The 21,703-nt window shown below is 32.1% G+C and overlaps 1 protein-coding gene across 1 annotated transcript; it reads right to left on the bottom strand.

The window, feature by feature from the left end:
• Positions 1-408: 408 nt before the first annotated feature.
• LOC149910760 (inactive hydroxysteroid dehydrogenase-like protein 1) lies at positions 409-21,268 on the bottom strand. Its single transcript, XM_090116581.1, has 6 exons — positions 21,018-21,268; positions 3,192-3,314; positions 2,828-2,935; positions 1,963-2,183; positions 1,396-1,623; positions 409-879 (listed from the first exon to the last, which is right to left on the bottom strand). Exons 1-6 carry the CDS (start codon positions 21,178-21,180, stop codon positions 769-771), a joined length of 954 nt encoding a protein of 317 aa, XP_089972707.1. The 5' UTR covers positions 21,181-21,268; the 3' UTR covers positions 409-768.
• Positions 21,269-21,703: the final 435 nt, after the last annotated feature.

Here is a 21,703-nt window from a genome sequence, read left to right as displayed (position 1 = left end):
GATGGCATATGTCTATCTCTTATGGATAACCCACAATAACTTCTTTTTGTCATTTACTTTTTACGACAAATAATGGCTAATTTTCGAAGCGATTTTAACCAATACAGCATTAATCCTTAACCAATTAAATACCTTGAGTACATTGTTCATTTAATATAGATCTATATGGCCCTTTACACCGTATGATTTAAGGGAATATTTTCGAAGATATTACAGATTTAAAAATTGCGGGACGTAGCGTTTGCGGCGGTACCGGCCGGCCGCCCGGCTATAATATATATTTTTATACCCGTGCGAAGCCGAAGCGGGCCGCTATATGTTTTTATATACAACGTTCACAGTTTTTCTGTAGTGTATTTAGTATCAGCAATGCACCCGTGCGAAGCCGGGGCGGGTCGCTAGTTTATACATATACAAGGCTTTTAAAATATTAAAATGGAATAACTTCATATTTTCCCGCCCTTATCCTTTTCTTCTAGGGTGATATATTATTACTTAATCAAAAGCATCCGAAAAATTCGTAGACATTGTCTAGATTTTAGGCAATTTGTCTAAGACCATTTATCTCATTTCTTTTGAATTTGTAAAAGAAAGAGACAAGAATTACATCAATTAACTTTGCTCTGAATACCTTTGCCTTAAATGCTCATTTGCCTTTTTATTTGTTTTCACGCATTTGTATCAAGTCTAACAACTTATTACCTAAATCTAATAACTGCGATACCTAAACCCATTGACTATTTGACTTAGAATGTTCGATTTTCTTCCTTATTGAGCCTTTATTTTCGCATTTTCTAAGTATTCTTGACGGAATTCCTTGTTTAATCGCTCCCCGAAGTAAATTCTTAACCATTCTGGCCCACATTTGATGAAAAAGTACTGAAATATAAAAGAGGTATTGTTATTATATCTATAGAAATGAATAACAGAGACCCAAATCAAAAATGTGTGACCAAATGGTCCACATATAGGAACATATACATACTACCAAATTAAAAATCAATTTTAGTTTCGTCAAGTAAATTTAATTCTGGCACTTTAAGTACCCCCAAAATCTCATATAAACCAATGTCTAAACCAGACATTACATAAAAATAGATATAGCAAAGAACCTTCATTCTGGGAAACTTCAGGAACTTTTTAATACTTTTTAATACAATCATGACCTCAATTTTATTAAAATCATTATAACTTCTATAGACATGCGTTGGATAGAAATGAGTGGAAGCGGCTGGAAGAGGCCTATGTGTCACAAGACACGCTGATCAACAAACCGGAAAATCCGATGTGTTAGATAATAGTGTTAAGGATAGATTTAGTTTTTTATATGTATGTTTGTATCAGCAATAAAGACTTAAATAAATAAATAAATTTCTATAATCTAGAAATACACACCTGAATGCCATGCGTCCAATAGCCAGTAGTATCGCTAACTCTCCCGAGCGTGTTGACAGCACTGCGTGCGAACGTGCGCGCGTCCGGCACGAGACTGTTCCCATTTAGCAGCCGTTGCGAGAAGACGTTCATCTTGGTCGCCACGAACAGTGGGGATACGTGCTGCACGTGGATACCCAGTGGGGCGTATTCCCTGCGTACTGCTAGCGTAAAGTTGCGGACGTAGACCTGTTAAATGTCAATTTAATTTAGTCCTTGTAGAGACATGTTGGTTTAGGAAGGGACAGTGTTTTGATTGACAGCATATGAGCATATGAGAAAATATCTACTGAATGTACAAACATAGCACACCACGGTATAAAAATGAAATTGTTGCAAGTAGAGACTATTTGAACAACGTAAATCATAACACAACTAATCAGTATTGATTCTACACCTTTTACTTAATATTGTATTTAGAAACCATATCACTATCCTATTAGATTATGAAAAAGTTTCTACGCAACAATAATTACTCTTCGATCATATAGGTGCTCTTTTATCCTATAAGATCCATCTTCTACCCACCTTGCTAGCAGCATACACAGCCATCAGCGGCAGCGGCTGCAGCTCCGACCCTGAGGAGATGTTGACCAACGCTCCCTTCCCCCTCCCCACCATGCCGGGTAGCACCAGCCGGGTCATGGCGGTCACGGCCAGAACATTGACGTTTATGATCTCGGAAGCTTTCGAGAGGGGCACCTCGCATATCGGCATGGGGTAGTCGTATTGTAAGCCTACGTTGTTCACTGGAAAGGTGAAGATCATTGGTTAATTTTATCGAATCGTAAGCGATAGTTTTCGTGAATAACTTCTGCGGAGAAAATTCGGTAGTAGTAACAAAAAGAAAAGGCATCACTTTTTCCTTTTTATCATACTATACCATTGCCATCCCCATTAATTCATTATTAGATATTTATTTCACATCTGAAATATTATAACCCCTTTTTATTAATTCAATAGAAAAAAGGTAATGTGATCAATTTGGTAAATTTATTCCGACTATTCAAGTACGTCAAACAAATATTGACTGCTAGGTAATTAGCATTAAAAAGTGTGAAAATGAGTCCAATATTTGGCCAGTTCATTAAATATTGACTTTGAATATCGTCTCGTCTCGGGCCAGACCAACATATTAAACATTGATGTCATCGGCCTCGGAAAATAGCTAGTTTGATAATAAATCTAAATTGATGTTACTTGTGTTATTTTGCTAAACGTTTCATAAGATGGTCGACTTTAAAAGCTACAACTTTCATAATATGATTGAAATTGGTAATAAAATCGCTGATACAAACAAAATATCTAAATTAAGTAACAAAAAGAATATTGATTTGCATAAAATTTCACTCTCTAGAAACAGAAGTTTCCACTCTTTCTTAATTAATCTTACCTAATATACCGACAGGTATGTCTTTCAGTTCTTCTTCTATATGCTGGTATACTTCTTCCCCCTTGCTGAAGTCTGCGACGATTGTTTTCGTCTTTACTCCAAGCTTTTCTGGAAATAAAAAGTATTTCATTAGTTTCGGATAAACCAAGTCTTTTTTTGCCTTTTCAAAAGAAAAAGGAAGTTTGTCAGCTACAATTCTTCTATTTTTCTCAAGTAAGTTAAAAATACAAACTATATAGTACCTACAAAACTGACCGAGTTTCATACCAAACATTTGACTCTTAAAAAGAGCTATGTGTTATATCAGTTAATCAGTCGTGTAACCATCCCTTTTACATATTTAATTATATCTAGTAAAACTCACCAATCTCTCCAGCGACACTCCTCAACTTGTCTGGATTTCTGCTGATGAGGACAATGTTTACTCCCTTTTGCGCCAACTCCAGCGCATAGTGCTTGCCGATGCCATCCGTACTGCCAGTTATCACTGAAAAGATGTATTTCTTTGTTATTATAATGCATTTTAGAATATAAAAGATTGAAAGAATGATAACTGGATCGTTAGGATCAGTGGTTTACTAATTACTTTTTTAGGGTTCCGTAGCCAAAATGGCAAAAACGGAACCCTTATAGTTTCGTCATGTCCGTCTGTCCGTCTGTCCGTCTGTCACAGCCGATTTACTCGGAAACTATAAGTACTACAGTGATGAAATTTGATGGGAATATGTGTTGTATGAACCGCTACAAAAATATGACACTAAATAGTAAAAAAAAGAATTGGGGGTGGGGCCCCCCATACATGTAACTGAGGGATGAAATTTTTTTTTTCGATGTACATACCCGTGTGGGGTATCAATGGAAAGGTCTTTTAAAATGATATAAAGTTTTCTAAAAAACATTTTTCTTAAAGTGAACGGTTTTTGAGATATCAGCTCTCAAAGTCGTAAAAAGTATGTCCCCCCCCCTCTATTTTTATAACTACGGGGTATAAAATTCTAAAAAAAATAGAGGTGATGCATGCTAATTAACTCTTTCAACGATTTTTGGTTTGATCAAAGTATCTCTTATAGTTTTTGAGATAGGTTGATTTAACTGTAATTTATTATATTTGCTGCTACGGAACCCTTTGTGCGCGAGCCCGACTCGCACTTGGCCGGTTTTATTTTATTTTTGAACGGCCTTATTTTTAGTACAGCAATTTTTTTGTTTATCTCATTAGGTACTTCCGTTTACATGCTTTACTATATACTTCGATTAAAATGACCGTGCTTTTCAGAGAATAATATTTCCAAATAATTACAAGAAACCATATTTTTTAATTATGTAAATATATTTATACAATTTTATTGACAATTAAAACATTATTGTTTAAATACCCAAATGTTAAATAGGTGCTAAGGTTATAAAATGTTTTTTTTTTCAAATCGTGCGTATAATGAACATTTCTCGATTATATTATGGTCTATTCAAATATGAACAAGCATATATTTGTTTGCAGAGCCATCTTCGAAAAGCAAACTTTGCATCATCGATGTTAAGAAACAGTTTCATCAACAAATCTCAAGCAACAATTGGCCGTAGCAACGCAAACATAATGAGCGATTGAAACTCGATAAACATACCAAGTTTGCTTAAATCATGGTAAAAACTTAGGGTTCTGTATCAAAAAAGGTGTCGCATAGATTCCAGTCACTTATTTGCATTTTTTTGTGTGGTGTTTCTCGATGTAATCAGAAGGTCTTCTACATCTTAACACGAACGCTTGGGTGAACTGGAAGGTTCACCCTGGTAGCGACATGCGCAAGGGCGTCGCTTGAGTGGAGGAGGCCGAACGGGCCCTAGTCGGACGGGATTTATTTGCATTAGTCACTGTACTATGTATTGACACTGTATTTAACAGAATTAAAGTAATTTAAAGGTACTGTTAATTTATTTCTTATGGAGATTGGTATGGTGGATATTAAGTTATTTTTAATAATAATAAATAATAAGGTATGAAATTGGCTTCAATATAAAAAGTTTAATACGGAACCCTTTGAGAGCAAGACCAACTCGCTCGCACTTAGCTTTTATTATTTACATTAAAATTCAAATAATAATTTTAACAACACGCTGTGGGTATCCGCAAAGCAACTACATAATTGTCTATTTAGATAAAATATAACCGGTTTGAATGTAATTAATTTTTTTGTACATTAGCATCGAATTTATGAATTTCTCAAAAGTGGTATTTATCTAATTATTGTATTATGACGTATCAAATATGTTAAAATTCTCCTTTGATTCGATATTTTTTTCCGAAACATACGATAAACATAATAGTATGTAATGGGTTTAAGACCTACCTATGTAGACACCTACCTACTCTAGATAAAATTCAAATTATAATTTTTATGACTACCAGATATAAATATAAATAAACGAGTCCAATTTAATTAAACTATTAACATAAGCGCCCTTGTTAATTTTCCATGCGATTTATAAAATAAAATGCTCATAAATATAAATAATTAATAATTATTGATCATTAATATTTTTAAAATAATAAAAAAATTACCTAAAGATTAGGAAAAGCTTCCATCATGAGGTGGAACTTGAACTTGCGTATTTTGCCGTACTACTTTTTAGTATAGATTACTAATTATAGTATTTTTGAACTTGATTTTCCGGAACTAGGTACTACGTGGTACTACTAAAGAATACATAGGTTATAATATTACCTAATTATTATTATTAATTACTAGCGGTCCGCCCCGGCTTCGCCCGTGGTACTTAATATTTACGTTTTCTCTACATAAGAACCATCCTCGTACTTCAAGGAATATAATAAAAAAAGAATTATCGAAATCGGTTTAGCCGTACTCGAGTTATGCGCTTACCAACACATTTTGCGATTCATTTTTATATATATTAAGATTATATTTAATTGAGTTTTATCTAAAGAACGACAGTCAACATTAGAATCTTAAATTAGTCTCTACGAACGTCGATATAATATTGTAAGTGTAATAGCACAGTATTACCATTATTTAGGAAATAATATTGTAATACTGTGGTAATAGTATAATCGAGTGATGAATCTTGTCTAGATCATACTATTTCGTCTCAAGAAAATGTAATTTGACCAATTACTTTAATGTTTCGACATTAAAATAAGTGGTTTTTGATCTGATATTTACTGAAATGTCGAAGTTTCTTGTAATAAAACAATTGCTCTATTTCAAAAGATTATGTCGTAGGTAAGAAAATTTTCTTGCAGATGCACATCGTAAAAAGGATTTTGATTAAACTAATTTTGATTGTTTTATTTGGGATCCAGTAAAACTACCATAAATGATAAAATAATTTCAAAATCATCAATAAAGATATTCCATTGAAATAAACTTGAATTCTGACTTAGAATTGTTATACATATTTATCATGTTAAAAGGGGCTAATTAAATCAAGTTTTGATAACTTGAATATTTTGACGATTGGCATGGAGACTAAAACCTGTTGGTAATATATCACTAATAAAAAAAAAGGTTGCACTCCGAGAGTGCCGGCAGAAGTGAAAACTTGATTATTAACGTTCAGCATGTTTGATATTTTGGAATGGTATCCGTCTTACGCATGGAATATAAGGGCAAAAAAAAAAAAAAAAAACATCCGTCTTACGCTTTTTCGATCAGGCCACGTGTCCTGACGCGAGTTTAAGATTTTATACCCAACCCCGCTAAAGAAGTTTTCACTTCAAAAAACTATGGTGAATAAGAAGAATAAGATTCTTTCTCAAAATTCTCAAATTAATAAACGAAAAATTCCTAAAAACGATAAATGACAATTTTTTGAGTTTAACAAGGGTCCATGAAGTCTGATCCTAATAAAAGCGTTCTTTTTAGTAATACTTCTTTTAATCTTAAGCAATTAATTAGCATTCTTTCGCACGGCGTTATCTATAACTTATAGAATACCTTTGCATGAAGCAAATCTGACATTGACCCCGTTCAATATTAATTATACGAGTCGAATCGGATAGCTGTGTCGCAACAAGTTACGAAAATGTTACAAAATCATAACCGGGCCTTGATTGTGGAGTTTTGGAAATATCACCGTTTTCAATGTGTCAACAACCGGTGTACACAATCTGTTATGTGCTAGGGCTTCATGACGAACCAGACGAAGTGGTATAATTGATTCTCTAAATATCTAAATGCCTCACTTGGAAAATGGAATCTCTATATAGAGACTACTATCTTGCAAGATTTGGATTGGGTGTGCTATATTGAAAGAGTATTATGTGTGTAGTGTGTACACGTCTTTATTCTGATTGCATATATATTTTTGTACATTTCCAAATGGTTTTTCCGGCAAAAACATAAACAAAAAATTATTGATTCTTTTTTTTTGCAGAAACTAAGTATAACACTAAATGAATGAAAAATATTGAAACTTGGATGTTCTTTTCATACGAATGGATAATCTTGAAAAAGCCTTGAAATTACTTATGCTACCGTCTATAGAGAAACAGAGATTACACAAACGTGTAGGTAAATGTTTAGTTCATATGTACCAGTGTATAAAAATATCATAAAGAAATCGATATAAGTAAGCTTTTGATTACAAAATGGTGACCTAACAGTGAGAAAGGCGAGCGTGTTGATAATAACCACAAATATAATAAAACCGGCCAAGTGCGAGTCGGGCTCGCGCACAAAGGGTTCCGTAGCAGCAAATATAATAAATTACAGTTAAATCAACCTATCTCAAAAACTATAAGAGTTGAAAGAGTTAATTAGCATGCATCACCTCTATTTTTTTTAGAATTTTATACCCCGTAGTTATAAAAATAGAGGGGGGGGGACATACTTTTTACGACTTTGAGAGCTGATATCTCAAAAACCGTTCACTTTAAGAAAAATGTTTTTTAGAAAACTTTATATCATTTTAAAAGACCTTTCCATTGATACCCCACACGGGTATGTACATCGAAAAAAAAAATTTCATCCCTCAGTTACATGTATGGGGGGCCCCACCCCCAATTCTTTTTTTTACTATTTAGTGTCATATTTTTGTAGCGGTTCATACAACACATATTCCCATCAAATTTCATCACTGTAGTACTTATAGTTTCCGAGTAAATCGGCTGTGACAGACGGACAGACGGACAGACGGACAGACGGACATGACGAAACTATAAGGGTTCCGTTTTTGCCATTTTGGCTACGGAACCCTAAAAAAGTTATCAAATGTGAATTTATCATGCAAGAAAAATAACAGGCAATCAAGAAGTATTGCAATTATTATTTCTTAATATTTTTAAAAACGTTTCCATACTGATGAATTGAAAAAAAAGAAAAAGTTATTGATGAATTGATGATGTCTTCAGACTTCAGTAAGGAACGAAAGTAATCAGAAGCGATGAAGCTGTATGCGATCCTATATCCTTATTTCCTCACTTAAGGGCTTGGTCTAGTAGTGCAAACAAATGCATCCTGTCATCCTATATGTAAATAATACAAATGTACTAAGGGAAAGTTGCTCCACTTAATTTTTAAAAATTAAATCATTCGTATAATTTAATATTCGTAATAAGTACCAAAAATGACAATTTGAAACAATTTTCGTGAAAATTACACCGGGTGATTTTTTTTTATCAGTACACAAAATTTGCGAATACTTTCTATTGATATCTTCAACTTCATGATTATATAACTGATCAACTTTTACAAAGAAATTTGGACGAAATATAAAAAAAATAAGCTTTCCATACAAAATGCATAACTCTATACATTTTTTTCGACCTAAGTTTCTTAGTGAAAGTTGTTCAGTTTAACTAATAAAACGGATAAACAAATTTTGTATTTAATAAAAAAAAATGTAATGTTTGTGTTAAAAAATTATAAAATAGAAAAATACGCAAATGAAAACAAAAGATATTTATTTCTGACTAGCTTCCGCCCGCGACTCCGTCCGCGCGGATGTCAGTCTTCGCGTCTTCTACAGATTTATTATATTATGTATTATGTATAATACATATATAGATTTATATTGATAAACCTAATAAATCTTTTGCTAGCATTCTGATGCTTTATCGGTTGCACTGGATTTATCTCTTTTTTTTCAATCGCTTGAATGATATAGGATGGGTCCTTGATGGGCATCGAATGCTGAGTCTCGAATCAATCAATTTTGACAGTAGGCAATTTATGTAAAATCCAATAATGGTCCATCATTTTATTTTGCGTACTTTCACGTTACATACTTTTTTATATATTCTATTTTTAACGAATGATTCACTCCAGTCCAAACAGCAAATAAGCAGACTTCTGCTTCTGCAACGTTTAGTTGTCCCTGAATTTGGAAAAAATAGTCATGATTCTTATCTATGACAAAAGTGTTATTTTTTGCATTGTATTTCAAATATTAAATTTTTTTTAACCGCATCTTCCGCATGTCTTTCATCTTCATCTTCATCATGTCTTTTGCCGGAATTAGACATTTAACTTCTACTAGTCCCATTTTCCCTTTTTGATATGGGAGTGTATAAAGTAATTTTTTTAGATATTTCTCGTTATACTTTTAAAAAGTTATTATTGTCATTTTGCTCATTAGGTAAAGTAATTTCGATATCAGTTTTAAGTTTTTTGATACCTGCAATAATAACGTCATAATCGCCTGCACATACTTATCGATTACATTTACACCCTGTATACAATCCACCATCCACATTCATAATGTTTTCCTGTCCTCCTCTCCTTTACGCTGTTCACCGATACATTTTAAATGAGTAAATCTGCTACCACTGAAGGATGTTTCATTGTGATCAGCAAATTTTCACCACTGTTGTCGATTATTTGTTTTTCATTTTTAATCAGCAATTGGGAATCATCAGTTTTGTTTTTTGCAGATTGGTGATGTACCCTAACAATACGTCGAAAAGGGAAAGCATCAACGAATTATCGTTTTCGTCCTCTTTTTTTATTCTTCGCGTCTCTGTTACTTCTGTTTGTTTAGTTCTCAACCCCACTGAATTTTGATGATGTGAAGATAATCCATTCGTTTTAATATTGGTACTTAGAGTTTTTTGGTAGTTTTGTAGTTAGACTAAACTAGAAATGGTGGACTAAATTTGTCAGCGCGTCTGTAAGATCAGAATATAAAACCAACATCCTGTATTTAAGTTACAAAATTAATAATCAAACAACATGCCGCTACGTTGAAAATGACTAGAAGAAAAAATTAAAACACCTCGGATCAATTTTGGAGTAAACAAATCATTTTCCCCGTATGGGGATTTCCCCGGATGAACTTGGGAAGTTCAAGTTCTCAATACAAGTTTATATTATATTTCGTATTTCTCAAACGAAAAATAAACATTTTTGGAACTTCAAAAAAATTATATTATAAGAAAATTTATGAGCTTACTTTATAGTTTTAAAGAAATATATATACATCCCTTTACTGACACCCCGTAAAATAAAGAAATTGTTGCCAATCACCTTTGCAATCTATTTGGTTTCATTAACTTTATGTTCGAAGATAATTTTTTTTCTAGTAGTTACACGCGTATTTTTTTCGTTTATTTTCCATATCGAAATCAAATGTTTAAAAATACGAATATTTGCACAAAACTAAGATAAAAATAATCAATTAACAAAAATATTAAATTTAATGAAGTAGAGCAACTTTCACTTCGGTATGAAGGAAAATCGAGCGTAGAGCACACGTCAGAACGCTCCGGCCCAAGGAGCGCGACTAAAGAAATTCGCTAGGATTTTTCCTTATTATTTTAAATATTTTTTTAATATTTAAAGAATTATCAAAATTCAAAAAAAAATTTTTTTAAAGGATTAATACTCATTGGTCTTCAACCAACTCGAATAAATTAATGGAAAAAATAACTTTTAGCAGTATTTATCAATCGATTTTGTAAGGCAAAAAATGGGAAATTTAATGAATTTATAACGCTCTAATTAAGAAAATCATAAGTTTTTCGGCAATTGTATTCAGCAGTTTTTAATAACGACTATATAAGGATAATAATGCGCTGATCAGATTATGTAAATTGTAATCGGTTGCAACGTAGTGAGTGCACAAACTTAGCTCGAAATGATTTTGGGGGAAAGAGACTTATCTTGAAGGCCTGATTAAGGTAACATAAAGTAACTTTATAAATGTGAAAAAATTCACGCGCATTGCGTATATAACACTAATTGATAAACAAGAAAAAAAAATTCAGTTTATCATTTCATTAGCCGGGAAAAAATTGTCAAATAACTTGTTGAAAACGCAATTTTGCTAGACTGCAGCCTTAAATATAAGAAATGCGAAAGTAACTAACTGCTTGTCTGTTTGGCGGTCTGTCTGTCTCTTCTAAAGGGCTATACCACTGAATTTGGATGAAATATGGTACGAATGATATAGTACACAGTTCTTAGGATTCCAGCCCCCCTAGACAAGTGGCTTTCTATTAGCGTAAAGTTGAATAGAATAGATTATGAATGTATGAGATTGACGTTTGATTACGACGACGACGACGATTGATTACGTCAATCTCATACATTCATAATCTATTCTATTCAACTTTACGCTAATAGAAAGCCACTTGTCTAGGGGGGCAGCCCCCTAGATAAAAGCAGCCTAAATCGCACGAGAACGGTCTTTTTCGCGATGTCCCATTGTTTGTATGATTACTTAGTCGTACAGGAACTATGTGGGATTTATCGAGTCTATGCGAAACGGGCGGAAAGCTATAGTAGGTATGACAGACAATTATGTATTTACAAAATTCTCCTTTCACAACCACAACGTATGAGCTAAGTGAGGTTAAGTTACTTGAAAGTACCTAGCTTGTTAATGTAATAAGGGTCACGAGGTAGGATTGAGTCGTGACACGAGTGGCGTGACCACAGCATTATGATGCACAATGTATCTATAGAAAATGAATTTTAATTTAGAATGTTCTGGAAGGTTATTATGTGTTGATGCAGTTGATTGCAAAATTTGTATAGTAATTGCAATGTAGTATTGAAAAGCTTTTCTAAAAGAAGTCTAGCTTAATAGAAGTATAGTAGGTAGTAGCACAGACGACAGATTAGTAAATACTAAATAGTAGAGGCTAATAATTTGAAACAAAATTTTCATTGAGGAATGCCAAAATATATTTTTACGATATTATAATTTTCAAGGAGGCATTTTTTGTACTTGTATGTTTCAAAATCGTAGGTACGCTTTTTGATGCCGTAACTTTTGCATAAATTTATTCGTAGGCCGTTAAAAAACAAAATTATTCATTTATAATGAAATAAATTAAAATTTTCATCACATACAATTTGAGGTAATTAATTATTATCATTATCTAACGAAGGTAACTTTCGGATTAAATTATAAGTATGCGTCAGTCGCTTGCCTCGTACTTTAAGTAGGTACCTATACCTAAATTAAATATTAGTTGTTTAATAATACGTATTAATAATTGGCATGCTTAAAAATAATAATTTTCATAAAAATGAACACTTTAGTCTCCATGACTCGGAAATCTAAATTCATCTATGTGTCTCGAATATGCTGTGTTGGCTCCGTGGGTAGGACCACGGTGGAGGGATCGAGACAACCGTGCAATAATAAATTAATTTTTCAATTTATCTGCACATAATCCACATTTATAGCAAACGGTGAAGGAAAACATCGAAAGGAAACCGGCATGAAACAAAATTTTAACATCGTCCAAACCGCACTTGCCTATTTTTCTATTTTCTGCAGATAAAAATGAATTTTATAGTAAACTAGCGGTCCGCCCCGGCTTCGCCCGTGGTACATATTTACGTTTTCTCTACATAAGAACCATCCTCGTACTTCAAGGAATATAATAGAAAAGAATTATCGAAATCGGTTCAGCCGTTCACACGTGATGCCGTGACAACGCGAAACGGGTGCGGACCCGCCGCCTTTTTATAGCTCCCGCCGCGAAGCGCGTCGAACGCGGCAACTGATACACAAAAATAATCCTTATGGCATGATTCTGTATTCACGCGCGATGACTTATAGCGTATTTCATGTATAACTTTGGTGTTTCTACACCGATTTACATGATTTTTTTACTATAACCTGCCCAGGAGTATGAAGAATAATTGTGCCAAATTTGGTTAAAATCCGTCGTGTAGTTTTTGTTTCTATAACGAATATACAGACAGACAGACAGACAGACAGACAGACAGACAGACAGACAAAAATTTTACTGATTGCATTTTTGGCATCAGTAGCGATCCCTTATCACCCCTTCATAGTTTTTTTTTAAATATATTTCATGTACAGAATTGGCCTCTCTACAGATTTATTATAAGTATAGATTGAAATTGAAAAAACATGCATGTCGCGCATCAAGGTTCTTCCTAGCTGGATAATCTTAACAAGAATACATATCACAGTTAAGTGATTGAAAGACGACCTGCGCAAGATTGACTCATGATATGTCGCTGCCAAGATGGTAAATCAGGTGTTTAATTAGAATTTAGAAGCATAAGTTTCAGATATTTTTTTATTGAGAATAGAGAAGCGCTTGACCGCAATCTCGCTGAGATGTGGTCTAAGATGGTAGGCGTTTCCCTAGGGCCTAGAAGGTACCTGTTCACTCTACGCTTGAAGACCCCCATGTTGTAGGTACTCGTCGGTGAACACTGATCAAACGACGCAGTTGAAAAAGAAAGTGCCTAGGAGTGATTATAATATGCATCATAATCGATATTCTCATGTGAATGAGATTATTTCTGTGGTAAAAAGCTATACATCTCTATCCTCGTAACTGTCACCAAACACCGCAATCAAAACATAAGGGTGCATTTCCACCGATATTGTGCCAGGCTGTGTAGCGAGTAATGTGTTTTAAATAACCAATCATATCGCTTCATTTACTTTGAAGTTTGAAGCTTTTAGCTTTTGAAGTGATACTATTGGTTATTTACAGACACAATCCTCGCTACACATACTCGCACATTATTGGTGGAAAAGCACACTAAAACAGCTCCGGTGCGATGAAATATGACGATGACGAAATATGAGATGACGAATGAAATGAAATACAATCAAAAAAACACTCTTACGCTTTACATTAAGAAAATAAGTAAGTAAAGATTAATAAAGAGACTTAACTATTCATGAAATGACCGATTTAACTACTTCACTGCGGCATATAAATTCTAGCATTTGAACCGAATAAACACTGAATACATTATTTTATATATTTACATTATTCTTTCATTATATTATGAAGTTTAAATTTATATTTATTTCAAGGTTCTATTTATGTTTATAAAGTATTTTACAAAGTATTTAATTTTACGACAAATAAAATACTTTGTTGTTGATTAATATAAATCTAAACTAATATTAAAATAAGGTTACATACCTTTATTTGTTTTTTTTTTTAATGATCTACACCTAAGTAATTTACAGAGACACAAAATTTATTTTTTTAATTGTTTATTCTTCATTTATTCCGAAACTATTATTTGATAGATTTTGATTATTTTTTTTGATAAAGAATGCTCTTTAACATGTCTTTAACCCATTGAGCCCCGAACGGCCCGATCGGTCCACGACACAATAGATTTTCTATTGTGTCTGTGATTCCGAGGCCTGAGTTATTAATACCTCTAATTACATAATAATTATAACCATAAGTCATAGTATTAAATTTATTTGACTTGGTAAATAGTTTAAAATTAAAGTCTAAGTACAATTAGTTTAAATGGAGTGGAATAAAATTATAATTACTTATCATATAATCATTACGAGAATTACTAAAGCAAAATAATGTAATCCTAAAGGTTTTTATATTAATTTATTTATGCAAAACGGAACATTAATTATTAATTAAAATGCAAATATAATATAAATTAACATAAAAAACTTGATACTTTTCCTGAAAGAAAAAGTGCGGGGTCAAGACCCGATGTTTTAATTTTGTTAATTTGCGATAAGTTATTTATAAAATGGTTTAATATAATACTATGATACTACTTTGCAACTGCTAAAATAAATATGTAGCTATTCTTCTATTAAAAAAATAATAAAAATTGGTCAAGCTGTTTCAGAGAAATTGAGTTAAATTATGTATAATCAATGTGAAAAGATAATGTTTATTTGTATCCATATTAAAGAAAAACATTGACACACATAAGTTTCTTCCTTAAGTTCCTTCATAAGAGACTGTAGAGTCTCTAAAATTCTATATCTGCTGCACCGATGTAGCTACATACAAAATACAAACCTGTATAATAGTGTTCTACAGGTTTGTATTTTGTATGTAGCTATAGATGTACATTGTACATGTAGCTATAGCTCTGTTTAGATAATAATTCATTATTGTAATCATTTTCACAGTACGCCGCGGCGCGGCCGTTGTATCCAAGGTTTGACATTCACCTCAGTTCCACACTCGAAGCTCGAAGGGTGAAGGTTTTAAAAACATTTAAATTTAAAAACTTCGTCTATTGTAATTTGATATAATGAAAAGATAAGATGTAGAGGTGATAGATAAAAATTCAGAAAGAGATCTAAAAAAATAAATAATAAAAAATTTAAGTCTTCTCTAAAGATTATTCCCCACTACATTATTTGCAGCTTGGGCTTATTACCACTTCGCGACGACATAATCTTATTACCTGGTAAATTGTGTGAAAAATTGCAGCATTTTATGCTCCAATAAAGTGTAATTGAATGATCTATCGTGACTCGTGATCCATAAAAACAACGAATTGTTATTTTTTGTATTGGAAATATTACTTACTGTGGCACAATTACTCAAACTATCAATTTTTTTTTCTGGCGGCCGCGGCGGTTTGATAACGAGTAAGTACATATATGAAAAAGTAAACCTACATTATTCAGAGATAAATCCTAGGTTTGTATTCATAGCATCTTTCCCAAGTGTTTTGCAGTAAGTGTAGGTCAAACCTGCAGAACATTACTCAACCTTCAAGCCTATGCATGACATGACGAAAATCATCTTCGAAGTGTTATGCAAGTATTGCATACACGACTTTCTCTCCATTGTTCACTGTTAATGACTTCGCGGTTAGGGCTGGCAAAGGAATGATTTTGTTATTGTTATTTTGAAGGGAAGTTTGATATATGCTACCTATATGAATTATCATATTTTAAGAATTGGGTACGCGACTATACAGGGTGTAATCGTTAAGTGTGCACAGGCGATTATTCCGTAACTATTACAGATATCAAAAAACTTTACGTTTTACTAAAAAAAAATACTATGGCCATTTTACTCATTAGGTTAAGTAATTTCGATATCAGTTTAAAGTTTTTTGATATCTGCAATAGTTACGGAATAATCGCTTGTGCACACTTAACGATTACACCCTGTGTACAACGCAAATACCTACTATTCCTAAGGTGAAATTAGATTCTAATATTTTTTTAGATTGTTGCATTTCAGAAGTGACCATTAATTATGAATTATGACATAACTTCTATTGTATCGTTGATTGCATCCAACATCCAACACTACATCTCTTCCAATACTGACAAAACGATTCTATTGTTTTTGTAGATGTTGCATTTTGGCGCTCGTCTAGAGACCTATGACATAACTTAAACTTAATCTATGTCATAAAGTTATATAAACAACCATTGGGTACGAAACTTCAACATTAAACTGTAATAACACCTACAATAAGATAGGGCAATAGTTATGGTCAAATACTTAAAAATCGGTTTTTGATATGTTTATAAATTATAACATATTATTTATTTTATCAATTAATTACCCACGAATTAATTTCGAGTACAAGGCGAAAACTATGCATAAAATATGTATGTAAGTCGAATTGTTTTCATGCATGATCTACATTTTACTAGATTGATATAATTTTGCACGCCTCATAAGCGAAGCGTTGAGGTGGGTACTACTGTCACTTCGCGCAAAACATCTGATTTTTCAAACTTAAAATGTCTTTATGTATCATACATTGCACTTGTAAGATAATACATACACACACATATTAAGAAAAAACACTATTTTTAACGTTCATGATATTTTTGATGTCATTTTTGCTATTTAAACTAGTTAAAAAACAGTTTAAAAAAGTTCTGTCTTGGACGTCCGTGTGTCTGTATGTGCGGATCCTTTTTCTTGTTAACACGATAGCGACCGAAATACTTTACTAATCGAGTCTTTTTTTTTCTCTTACGCTTGAGTATGCTCAGGAATAGAACCCTTTCATTTTTCAGGGTCTGATTCGATGTGGTTTAATTGTTATTAAATAAACAAAAATAATAATTAATAAATATTTATTAAAAAAAAATTATGAGGCGTGCACTTTTGGATTTTCCAAATTATTTTTAATTTTGCTAACTATAGATATAGTATTGATAGCTCTGTCAACCATTTGATTATTTATTAATGTAGGTATAGTACTTACCTTTAAATAAATTACATATTTCGGTTTAATGAGCAAAAATGAAGATATCTTGAATTTAAATATGCGAATTAAATGAAAATTATTTTGTTGGAAATGTACATAATTTAATTTTCATAACAGTTAAGTTTTTATATATCTACTGATAATTAAATATTTCTTCATGTCATTCAGAGAATAAACAAAAAAATAATGAACGATTTTACAGAGTTTTTGTTTTTATATATGAATGGTAGGTATAGTTAGTTACCTAGGTAACAACCTTTTTTGAAAAACTTTTAATTGCATATAATATTAGTATGAAGTGTAGGCAAATTTAATTTCTGTGTACTTCTCTTAATTATATTTATATTACCTATATCTTTCATACTTGTAATTAGAAATAGACCACATTGCTACTTAGGTAGCTGTGTTTTCAATATCGCTTTTGAAATATGTACGAAGTGTTTCCATTTTATGGTTAACAAATTATTCATAATAGGCATGACGAAAGATTTTGAAATCCTCTTCCATAATGTGTGTATACGTTTACTATACAAGAAAAACCCTATATTTCGGTAATATGCTTAAATTTAACGAAGATAAAAGCCATTTTCCAAAAAATATTTATTAACTGTGCCAAAACAGCTCGCAGGTGTCATGGCGTAGGCGTGACGTCACACTTTGGTAAATACGCAATTATTTGTACGCATTGCGAAGAAAATTAAAAAAATATTTATTTAATATGTGTTATAGAAACGAATTTCAAAGTTTATAAGTGGTGTGCAGTATTGCAGTGTGAATCCACATAAAAATAATGCTCAAAAATGTGTTAGTAATTATTTCAAGCGAGAAAATAATAAGAAATGATTGTATAAAGTTGGCGCGGAGAACCCCGAACCATGTATTCGTGAATTCGCAATTATATTTCTGTTCTGAGTCGATAAAGCATACGTGAAACAATAGAAAATAAATAAAAATGCGTATTCTCAACATATTCATAACAACAAAAAACATCTGACGTGAGTTGTTTACTTAAGCGTGACGTCACGCGTGTTTTAGTCAAAATGGCCAACTGCAGCATTTCAATGTTTTATTTTATTGATAATCTCATTAATCCTAATGTTTTTAAGATTTCTGAGTCACTATATGTAATTTATCTATTATACATTTTCCCTTAAAAACACTAATACGATCATTTATGGATACTGTCGTCATGCCTATTATGTGTTATCACATCAAAATAATTATTTTGCATATATGTAGGTAGTAACTAAGAATTTATTTGATGAGATTAATTAAATTACGTACATAATAGACCGGGAGATACTGACACAAAATTTCGAGTCATTTGTAACAGGATGGCGGTTCTACAGGGGTCTTAATTATTACGCAATGACAAAAAGAAAAACGATGGTGTGAACACTGGTACCGGCGGCTTAGTCGCGTGGGCGTTAGTCGAACTCGTCGTAATAATAGCGAAAGTCAAACGATTTGTAACACAAAAATTTTAGAATTTACCGATAGCCCATAAAAAAGAAGTAGGCGGTAGTGTCATGCCATACTTTTCCGGTGTGACTTACAGCCCGCCATACCGACGCAAATGTGTTGATTTAAAAAAAACAATTCAACCATTTGTACCAGGCTAACTTTTGCACAGGTAACCATCGTCGTGTAGCCATTTACGAAAATCACCATGCCATACTTTTCGGACGATTCCAAATGGTCGCCATACCGCCGAAAATCTGCAAAAATTTTTGCCATAAAAAAATTTTGGGAAAAAGTGCTGCCATACTTCATAAATAAATTTATTATTAATTTATAGAAGTGAAGATTTCTACCACCTAGATCTTTGAAATTTTGTATTTATATTTGTTGAACCTCAAACTTATAGGAAAGATTAATGCAATTTAAGCAGCAAAACTTTAATTTTTTATCATAGAATTTTAACAAACAAAACAGCGGCTGTAATTTTTCCGTCCGTTTTAGCTTTTAATTAACCAAAATACATGTGTAATAAAACGAATGTCAGAGGTACCAATAAAAGATTTTCGATTAGATTTTCGAAGATAATTAGATATAAGTATCTATCAAAATAAATATCAAAGTTCAAAAATCTAAACTTTTTTGCGCGTCCTTCAGACGACCGAACTTAAAAATACATTTTGCCATATTTAACAGGTTTTCCCATAGTAAGGAATGTTGAACTAGCTTTAACATTTTTTTATATTTTGATAATATTCAATTTGGTCACCACAAAAAAGACCTAACTACGTATTTTTTATCTGTATGTTTAGGTATTAGGTAGCCAAATCAATAGGTAGCAATATTATTAGTGTAGAGATTTGCGCAGATAACGAACACTCAGCGAGAGCAGGATTATTGGGATATACGGTGTACCTCCTGTATTTGTTTCATCATGTAAAAGTAAAAAGAAGACAAGATTGAAAATTCAGTACGTACCTACCTAGGTAGGTACGACGTTGCAGTTGGTGTATAGTTAGTTAAGTTTAAAACAAATTTCAATGTACCTAGGATATGTACCTAAACACCTAAACTATTTGGCGATGTAATTTTTGAAATAAATATATTAATAAAAAAATATTATAACTACTATAATAATTGTTAAAATTTAAAACCATGTTTATACATAGAATTAAGCGGTTTAAAAATTATGTTATTTGATGTATAGGAAATATTATAAGTAAGTGAAAATTTCAGGTGAAATTATTCTGAAATGAAAAAATACATCAGTAGTTTTCCATGACAGCCAACAGCTTTTCACAGTTTTGAGAGAGTGGGTTAAAAAAGTTAGTAAGTAGTTAGGTAGGTACTTGTTAGGTAGGTACATACTATTCAGAATGATCATAATATGAGACAGAGAAATGAGCTATAATATAACCAATACTCTTAAGACTTAAACCGATAACAATGTAAGGCAAACATGACAGTTTAATTATTTTTAGAATAAACGTGTTAAAATAATGGTAATTACAAATTACTACTACATTTTCGCGGAAACTCCATAGACCGGTCAAGTTCTTGTCCTTCACTTTTAAATGTGGTTAAAATAACATTTATATTTTATTCACTTAATAATATTTTAACTGGTCTTCATAAAGAGTAAAGGTTTATACTAACTATTTTATTTTATTTTAGAACGTAAATTTTAGTTTAATGCTGTACAAATTGACCAAAAATATCCGTAATAAAAATTAAATAGGTAAGTAGGTAGGTATTTCGTTTATAATTTTTTATATCAAATTTAGAATGATAATATATACCTATTACCTATCTAACTCCCTTATAAATAATGAATAGGTAATTTTCCTCGGGTAAACACAAGAAGTGAATGACCACAACAATTTGGAGATATCTCTTATCTTATCAGTGCATAAAATAATTAATAACACAGTGCGCCGCCGGCCGTGCGCTTTAAAAATCAGCTGTTTATAAGAATGTCATGTACCTATTTTGTTTTACGAAACTAACTTGTATGGTCGAATCGGGTTAAACACGTTTCTTCAAAGTCACGATGTTAACATAAAATTATTCCAAATAGTAACCGATTTCAATTAAAAATGAATAAGTAATCTATAGTCAACAATCAGACATAGGCAATAAATATTATTTCCCGCTAATTTTGTTGTTTTTTTTTTCTTTTCAAAGACAACATTTATTTTTTTTAATGTTACCAGATCACAATCGTTAAGTAAATGAAACAAATATACAATAATTAATTGATGTCAATGTCACGATAACAACTTAATTCAAAATAAATCAAAGGTACGAACCAGCCCAATGTCCATATTTCTTCCATAGTGGAAAGTCTTCAGCAGGAATAAAATACGGTGTTAAATAAGATATTAATAATTCTACTACACTTTTTAATGAATCTATTAAAATGCATGCGACGGCTAGTGCGCCTACAATAGCTAATATAAATACCAAAACCATGGTTAAAATATAAATTCACTACAATAATTTAGTAAATACACAACATACTGACGCGACGACTCGTCGACAACTAAATAGTAGTAAATACGGTCACAGTCGACTATTGCATGGGAGTTGTATCAAAAGTTAAACTATCAAATCTTGTTGACCTACAATGCTTATGTCATTGTTGATATTACGTTTTTTAGTTATTTCCTGACATAATCTAGCGGCTAGCATATCGATTCAATTGTAGGACATTACTTGCGTTTCAGATTTAGTTTTACTAGCTAACCTAGTAGAAGAATTTAGATGTAGAGCTCTTTCTGAGTTACCAAATATCAAAATCATTCGTATCAACTACCCGCACTTTATGTAAGTACCTACTATAAATTATTGTAAAAACTCACACTTGTGAATTTAGTAAATATTTCCCGATTCCATGGTCATCATCATCAAAGCACTGAATAATAAGTACTTGATCATAGTCTAACATTTGTAAACTAATATCGAATACCAAATTATCATAAAATTATTCCCAATT

This window comes from Colias eurytheme, chromosome 2, assembly GCF_061535395.1.
Source record: "Colias eurytheme isolate Ceu_HAF_F1 chromosome 2, ilColEury1 Martin Lab GWU primary, whole genome shotgun sequence".
Lineage (NCBI taxonomy): Eukaryota > Metazoa > Arthropoda > Insecta > Lepidoptera > Pieridae > Colias > Colias eurytheme.
This window is presented reverse-complemented; position numbering and strand designations above follow the sequence as displayed.